The sequence below is a fragment of the Echeneis naucrates genome, chromosome 19 (assembly GCF_900963305.1).
Source record: "Echeneis naucrates chromosome 19, fEcheNa1.1, whole genome shotgun sequence".
NCBI classification, from domain to species: Eukaryota; Metazoa; Chordata; class Actinopteri; order Carangiformes; family Echeneidae; genus Echeneis; species Echeneis naucrates.
The window spans coordinates 3,725,817-3,734,859 of NC_042529.1; the positions used below are offsets into that span (position 1 = coordinate 3,725,817).

The 9,043-nt window shown below is 39.4% G+C and overlaps 1 protein-coding gene across 1 annotated transcript in view; it reads right to left on the bottom strand.

The window, feature by feature from the left end:
• The window catches only part of cox10 (cytochrome c oxidase assembly factor heme A:farnesyltransferase COX10), a 29,393-nt gene extending 22,112 nt beyond the window's left edge, over positions 1-7,281 (bottom strand). Inside the window, exons 1-4 of the mRNA XM_029527526.1 lie at positions 7,168-7,281; positions 5,511-5,656; positions 4,938-5,334; positions 4,218-4,342 (exon numbers count right to left, since the gene is read on the bottom strand). Of these exons, the coding sequence (XP_029383386.1) occupies positions 4,218-4,342; positions 4,938-5,334; positions 5,511-5,656; positions 7,168-7,198 (699 nt within the window). The 5' untranslated portion in view covers positions 7,199-7,281. The remainder of the gene's footprint in view (positions 1-4,217; positions 4,343-4,937; positions 5,335-5,510; positions 5,657-7,167) is intronic.
• Between the last annotated feature and the right edge of the window lie 1,762 nt (positions 7,282-9,043).

Here is a 9,043-nt window from a genome sequence, read left to right on the forward strand (position 1 = left end):
TGCTATCAACTTGAATCTGTTCCCATTATGCTGCTGATTAAATCTATTCAAAGACCCAGTATTAATCCATATAATGTCAAGCCTGAGCCTTTTTATTGACAGACATTAGGTGTCTTTATAAAGGATGTGCAATGAGTTTTTCTGAATCTAGTAAAAGAAGCATACTTTTTTTTAAAAGGCTGAAGTAATAAACATGTTATAATAATGTTCTGATAAGACATGATTGTCTGCCAACCTTGTCCCCATGTTCAATCACATACCCATATCCCAAAGGTTATGGCCACGATGAACTGAGGTGGAAACATGTGGCAGGGTAAACACATGTCCTGTGCATGCCTAAACAGGACATGAGAAAGGAGTGCAGCTTAAAAGTGGTAGGAGAGGATGGGCTGGGGGCTTGTGGGGGCTCGCTTGTGCGTGCCAGCCTCAGACAGTTCCCCACAGGAGAGACACAGACACAAAAGAAAACCCACTGCCATTGACACGAAAACAGAAATGACACTAGGCAGCCACAAAACGAGCCAGCTTGAATTTTCATCAAAACAAACACGAGAGCTGGCGTGGTGTGACTTAAATTGTAGCTGCTGTCAAAATAGTTGAGTAGTTCTGATTTGACAGCGAAAGGCCACATCAGGTCTTGTTTATACTGTTTCGGACCCCAAGACTTCCCTGGGATCCTTCAGACTCCAGCCTGAAACTCTCATCCGACCCAATTATCCAATTAGCTGAAGTAGTGGACAGACTGGGAGGGGTTGACGGCTGGAACACCTGCAGAGGTTGCGACTGGTGTGGGGTTCAGGAGTCCTGAAGACCAGCGCATTCTCATCAAATGTTAACCAGTTCAATCCTATCCCACAGGAACATAGCAGTGAAATCTCTTTTATGGCTTTCGACAGGTTGAGTTATGTCGATTAGAGTAGTTTCTCGACACGCTATCAACCTCTTTTCATCTCTATGCAGGCCGTAACGGTAGCCTAAACAGCAGTAAGCCAAAAAACAATAAACCAAAATGTTCTTAATTGGCAATCCATGAAAGCTATTTGAACTGGAAGCCAAAATAATGACATCCTTTTGCTGTTGGACCTCATTGTCCTCTCTGACTGTATGGCTGACATGGCAGCATTAAGGATTTGGATTGTGGTGCGAAACTCTAGATGCTGACATACCATTGTTACGTGACTCCAACTGCTTACATCCTTCTGTCAGTTTCCTAAATAGAGTAACATTTTAAAAAGAAACCACAACATTTCTGTATACCCAGCAGGCACTTCCCAATGGGACAAAGAGCAGCCTTGGTTTTTTGACAGCTCCACTGAAGGTCTGGCTGCCACTTCCAGGAGCCAAAGTATTTTTTTCTCCCTCAAGACATTTTCCTCCTTCCTCAAGGTAATTCGACATTTATGTGGTCACATACTTGCACATGCCTCTTTAGATGCCGCGAATTAAGGGATTAGCGTAGAATCCATAGGAAGTGATCTTCACAGCGGCCTTACGCTGCTTTGATTTGTTTAAGTTTTTGTTTGATTTTTTCATATAAAAAGATATTTAGCTTTGATCACAACTAACCACACTAATGGTGAAACGCCTTTTTTTTTTTTTAAGATGAAAGGGGGTAAGAGGAAAAAAACGCTGGCAGCAGATCTAAAAGGTAGGATGTTTTTCTCTAGCATTCCACATTTTCTTTTCAAGATTATAAAAAACAAATGGCTGACTGAAGTGTTGAGATCGGTTACACACAGGTGAGGGTGTGTCTTTGACCAAAAGGGGGGATAAAAATCCTGAGTGTGTTGGTTGCAAAGAGGTGCAGAACTGCAATACAAGGGCAGCAAAAACAGGCAATTATGTGTCATACGTGACATCCCTTGTGCTTCTGTGTGTATAATTACACTGAGGACAACGTTCTTCTCCAAACAAAGCAACACCACCAACTACTTCTACATAAAAAAGGCATTTCTTCTCATTCCAAGAAGAGGGAGACGAGACAATACAAACTGTAAATGAATTTACTTTATGTTTACTCTTACATTTTAAAATGCATGACTTTGCCTGATAGCCGACTTCAAAGTAAACCTCGCTCAAAGACATCTGGCTAATTTGTCTGAAAAAATAATCCCATCTCCAACTCTTGTCAATTATGAGCATGATGACACACACCACATCCCCAAAGGGAACGGTGCACGAAGCAGCAGAATGAATGCGACCTGTGTGGAGGCTCTAGCTCAAATACGAGCTTACAACCCACAAAAAAGGAGCGCTTTTGGCCTGAAACAGTGTGAGTACTGATGAATCTCTGCCAGAGACACAAGGCCATTTGTGAAAACAGAGGGAAATGTTGGACTAATATTCCACCAGGATCTCTTTGCAGTTGGCTGTATATTTATGTACAGAAACCAAGTAAGGCATACCAATAATACCACACATTCTAACAAAGAGAACAAAATGAAATACTCAATCTTTTTGGGCTCCCACAATCTTGTCATTTTGCCCCTTTCATATCAGCACTACCAGCACTCAAATTTTAAAAGCCTTCACAATAACTTTTATAACTATTCTGCTCTGGTTTAATGGATAAAAATATAATTTGAAGGGAGTCACAATTAAATCTAAAATGTTATATCATTTTTCCCCCCATACCCTCCATCCTAGTGTAATTTTAAGTTTTTTAATAAAAAATTTGGCTGCGACACAAGTATGAAAAATTCATTTTTTCAAGATTTCCATGGTACAGGTATTTCCTGTTAGGTTTCACACTCTGCTCTAAACGTTGCTTCACCTTTACTGTAGATTAGAAACTAGATCTGGATGGAGGAAACTACGAGAGAGGTTCTGAAAGGCAAATAACACTGTTACGATGAAATATGAAGCCAAGTAGTATCCTAACCTCAGGCTGAGTTAGGGGAGAAAATGAAGACTGACAGCATTAATGTGAGGGCGGGCCCACAGATAAAGGAACACCCAGGGTACGAAACGATGACTTCCGCTTCTCGCATCACTCAGCATTTTGAACATTTTGGAGTTTGGGCTTCTCTCTTGAGCTCGAGGAAAGGGGGCATTTTTCTAATTCCTGAAGAATATTTACACACCTGCTCAGTGTGAGAGAGAGAGCCACAGAGCAGTCGGTGCCCAGTTCTGTTTAAGGCCACCAAAGAGACAATACAGTTATTCTCTTAGGCTGCTTGACATTATTCTGGTGTGTAACTATTTGACTAAAACAAAACAAGATCAGTGTTATTCAACCCTTCAAAAAAAATCTGACAGCAGGTGGAATATGCCTGTTGAAGGTAGGGTTTGGGCGGGGAGTGGTAGAAGGTCTGCCCTGAGGGCAGGAAGCAACAGTGTAATCACAGCCTTTGCTAAATTACAGGCCGGAGACACAGCTAAGCAGAGTTCAGTCCAGGGCTGAGGCAGAGGGCGCCCGTTATACTAATATTCTTAAGTCAAGGCGCAAATTCCAATGTACAATGTCAACACTAGAAGGCAAAGCAAGGCCCTACTTATTCCAGGTATTCTAAGTCTATAAGCATACTAGCTCCCCTTTGTTTAAAGCTTCAAAAAAAAAAAAAAAAGCTTTCAGCTGGGACATAATAACAACATTACAGCCGACTCAAAGCATTTTTGACTTGCGTAGCAAAAGAGGAATGTAGAGTGTCTCAAAAATTGAGATGTGCTGTTCTTTCAGCATTTTACACAACACAAGCAAAGCTGAGGAGGAGCACAGGCCATCAGTGTCTGTCAATGAAAAGTTCATGTTTGTAAACCATGTAAACAAAAAAATCTATTATGCCTTACAACACCAACAGATATCTGGCCAGCTCTGTCACCAGTCCTCGTTACTTTCTTTCCAACAAGAAATGCACTTAAACAGATTAAAGACCAAAAACATTTGCACTGTTTCCAGCAAGTCTTGAAACAATTACATAAGGCATGTGTTTAATATTTTTTGCTTCATGGACTCTTTCAAGTTCACATAAAAAAACAAAACTGTGGTTAATTTTTAATTTCACAGTGACCAGTTTATTAGATATGCTTGTAGAAATTGTGCAATAACGCCCATCTTTTGTGAAGCCTACAATGTTGTTCTCAGTGACAACGTCTTCTGTCTGTGACAGAAGTGATCATTCACAAATATTAGATGTGCTGCAATTGTGCCTCCAAGTAACGGGCAACATGCTACAAAATACACACACACACACACACACACACAGAAGAAAACTTACCTGATTGATGGAATTGGCAGAACAAGATGCGAGGGCTGTTCCCAAAGAAGAAAGTAAGAAGATGACTGGATCAAAGGGCACTGGAGCCATTGCATTTCCAGCAGCTGCAGTTGTAACCACCAATGCTAAAACCAACAAGCAAGAATAAGAAAACTGAACATAAGTGTCGATCTCTACACATTTTCTTTTATGTAACGGGTAAAGCTCATCATACACGCCCTGCCTTTGTATAAGTGGAAGCCTGATTATATATAAACAGGAACACTGAGAATAAACGCCACTGCAGGACACTAACCGCACAGTTTACTTATCCACTATTGATCTGTCTCTCCACAAACATGGCTAAACAAACTACAGGCTCCCTGTGGTTCTGCAACTCAACTAAAACTAGCATAATCAGCAATTCACAGCGAAATGCAAATCACCAGCAGCAAATTGGATTATGCTGTTCATCATCTGTGACAATGGCCCAAGCATGAAACAGGGAGTGCACAAATGCCCAGCTGCACAGCATCTCTAACCCCTTAATCACTCATGGAGTGAATGTAATGACTACTTGTTTTTGACACTGCATAGCGTTGGGTAACCGTTTGTTAGTTCAAACTTACTAGAGATCTGCCTGATTTTGGATGCAATTCAAGTAATTACTTAAATGCATCAAGTTCTTTCTGTAAATACATCATGTTGAACACTGCGATCAAGGTGGATTGTGCAATTTACCTGTGAGTTTGATTTTGGCCAGTCTGGCATAGATATCCGGTAGGTCAGACACATCGACCTTCAGCTGCTTCCATTGCCTATCCAGACGTGCCTCTCTTGCCTCTTGAGACTCCACCTGTACATGTGGAGTCTCATGTGAAATCACAACTCTGCTGGCAGCTGAATCGTTCGGTGCTGTCACATTTTCTGCAGCAACCTTCAAGGCGGCCACTTCAGACGCCATCTTACTGGTCACATTGTCCGACAGTGGCACAGTGTCTGTGGCTGCAGGGTCAATATTTGGTATTCTCTGCACCTGCCTCTCAACACCGTCCTCTCTCTCATCCACAATGGTCAGGACATGGGCCTGTTTTGGGATGGCGCGTTGGTGAAGTTCACTGCTGTTCTTCGCTACATACTGAAAAGAAAGCAAGTGGATAAAGTGACTTACGGGATGATTTGCTTTAAAGATAATAAAGTTTGAACCAGAGCAGCTTTGCAACAAGAATGTACACATCACCAGTGTAAGCAGTAATGAAGAGGATTTTGACAGAAATTGAAAAGCAATGAGACACTGGGTCCAATGACAGCTACCTGACGTTTAAGGAAGGTGAGATGCTGATAAGTTGACCAGTTTGATGGATCTCTCCTGTGCAGCTGAATAAGTCTCAGCTGGGCAGTCTGGTTACATCGAGGAACATTCTGAAGTAATGTCTGTTTCACACTTGCACTAACCAAACCTACAAGGCAAAATGTTTAGTTAGTACAAATACTGCTAGGGTCAGTCAAATAATAGGCATATAACCTACTTGACTAAAAAAAACAGACATACAACACAGAGAATAGGAATAAATCATGACTGTAATTTAATAATAATAATGAGAATAATAATAATAATAATAATAATAATAATAATAATAATAATAATAATAACAATAACAACAACAACAACAATAAACCTGTTAATAACAAAATGCAAATGAGAACATTACAGGGTGCAAAGTAATGTCTTAAAATGTCTGTTTTTGTTTTCTTAACTGAACAAAACTAAAGATTCAGTTCATGAAAATATATGACTGAAGGAGAAACTATGACAGAGAAGCTAAACTATTTGGTATTGGAATTTATTTATTTTAAAATTTTTGGTTGGTAAAGTAATGCAACAATTACTAATCAAAATAAGTGATCATTATATTCTAATATTTAGTTTATCAACTTGTTTCAGCTCTACAAAAAAAAAAAAAAAAAAAAAAAAAACAACAACATGCAAATAACACAAATAAAATGTTAAATGTAAATTTGAAGCATGAACAAACAAAACATTTCAATGATTGCCATGGCCTTCTCAAATGAAATTAAGAAAACATCAAATACTGTTTTGACTGAGCCTCATAGCATGACTCATGTTTAAACAGTGATAGCAATACATATCTACTCTTCCCATGTTTGCACTTGGGCGTTTATAGTGATAAACACAGAGCAGCCAGCAGATATAAGCACTTACAACATACTATATTGTGCAAAAGTCTGTCACCTCAGCCATTTATACTTCTGTCCATCGCCTCATTATGTCGCAAAACAATAATTCCTAGCATGCAACTTATCATGAAAACTATGTTCAAAGAGAAGAACACGGGGACGTGCAACAGTCAAAAACAAAACTGTGCAATGAGAGAAGTTGATCAGGTGTTGACACGGAATACTCATCTGATTTGGGTTACCGTCGCACAACGCTGTTCGTGGTATTATTCCAAGAAACACCATTTTGGCTGCATAAAACTGTTATACAGGCCTGTACATGCATTCCAGCCTCCTGCATAACACCTTTGCAGTCCAGTGTGTTAAACTCACACGGTATTTCTAATATTAGATACGTGTCGTTTAAATCCCTAAATATGAGCTACACTCTAGTTTAAAGCAGTGGACACAAGGATTTTATCTTATTCATAAGTAACTTCCGTCACATAAACATCATAGACCATATGTTGTTTGACTGAATAGTCACTCAGATCGCTGACAGGCTTCAGTACAAAGGAGCCGTCAGTATTCGTGTCATTTTGCTCTCAGATGACTTCTACCTAAGGTCACAGCAGGCTTCTCGCAAACCATCCACCCGGTTAGCTTCATGCTAGGCTAGCAATCCGGCTCTCGCTTTAGCTTTGAGAGCCGTTTCCGGCTGGAGAGAGCTAAATGATACACTTCAAGTTTTCACGGCGGGTTAAGAGAAGCGACACGCTTTCTCCGACGTTACCTGACAGTCTGCTACATGGCGTTTTATACATGTTCTCGGATCATGAAGCCGGCTCCCGCTACGACCCTTTCACATGCAGCGAGCCGCCATTTTGACCTCGTAAGGTAAAGAGATACACTTCCGGATTATATGACGTCACACGCAATGCGCCACAGACACCGGATTTTAAAACGTATCTTTTTTTGGTTTTAGTTTTTTTTTTTTTTACTTTAACTACAGCAACATTTAGTTTAAATCGTGAATTTATTATTCTAAAATATTTATGACTTGTTATAAATTAAATTAGAATACTATTAAACATTATATGTATATATATATTTTTTCCCTTTTTTATTTCGAAATTAAATTTGAAATATTAGTTCGTGATTTTCAATTCCATATTTACAGAGTGAAGCTACATTTGAATCAATATCAAACTTAGGGTGATTATCAAACTTGGATAGGCTTTCAAACATTTTGTGGTATCAACTCCTCAAATGTTAAATTTACAATTTCCCTTCTATTTTATATCCATTTAAATGATTGAAAATATACTTTTACGTATTTTGAGTGTGACATGTAACCCACTGCAATATTAAATGCTACTTCTACAATAGACTGCTGTAAAAGTAAAATACACTGTATTATATTTTAATGACATTTTGCTGTTAATGTTGTTCTTTACACTAGTAACATTAATAAGGCAGACATTTTACCTAAACCGTAATGGAGTATTTTGTGTTTTTTTATTGTTAATGGTTTAAGTAACACCTTTGAAATCAAGACAAAAGCAAAAGACAAATACATCCATTTTATTAGTAATCACTTATTGAAAACATTCCTTGTGTGAGCTCAATTTTACTGAATTACAGTAAAGCAGAACAAAATGTGTTTACTTGTAGCTAAAGCCAGTTGGAGTTTTATGTTTCAAGAGGTGGGTTTACCAGAAAACCTGTGTCACCGACCAATAAATCTGAGCAGAAGATGGGTTTCGTTTAATTCAAAATTGCCATCTAATTCAATGTCTGGCCTTTTGCCTCCCGCCCTTGTGTGTCCTCCGACTAGCCTCGCTGTTTGGCCTGTTATTTATGTGTATGATCATCTTGTCGGCCCTGGCTGTCATGGTCGACAAGATGGAAACCTTTTGATTAACACCCTCTCCACAGCTTTCACACGGCAGCCTGACTTTATTCAAACAAAGATAATAAAACAGTAAGATTGTCTATTTTAGTGCAGTGTCTAATTTCCTTGAACGAAACATTTCACTGACCCAAAGGACAAATATTGGAGGGATCGATATAAAAGATAAACACTCTTCGCCACATATCCGCTAATTCAGTTTCATGGCACTGTAACTTTGCAGTCGTCATGTAGGGTATGCTTGTTGATATTCAGTGCACCCAGAAGCCTATGGCATGATTTGTTTTTATGAATGGCCTCCATCTAGGCATCCTTTACAATCACAGTTGTCTAAGAACTCTATCCAAATGAAATCCAATCTGAGCATCCAATTCTCCTGATTCATCTCATTCATTCCACTATTGTCAGCCAACCCCACCCCCTTCCTGCCAAGATTACATGGTGTAATCTTCATGCACCATCAAGATGCAGGCTGCTGATGAATGCCAACAATGCACACAAGGCCATCCCAGATCTAAACACAAGAGTACCTTTATTGCAGGAGATAACCATTATGTGCTGTTCTACACGATTTCATTCTGCACTGACCCGGTCAACCTCCTCAGGTTTGGTTTCGATGTGAGTGCTGAGAAGGAGTTTTATTGCTTGGTTTTACACCATATTATTTATTTGTATGGCGTTGTAACACAATTTCAATGTTCCATGTTTTGCCTCTATGGGGCTGCAAGAATACATGATCCAACCTGCCAAGTTTATG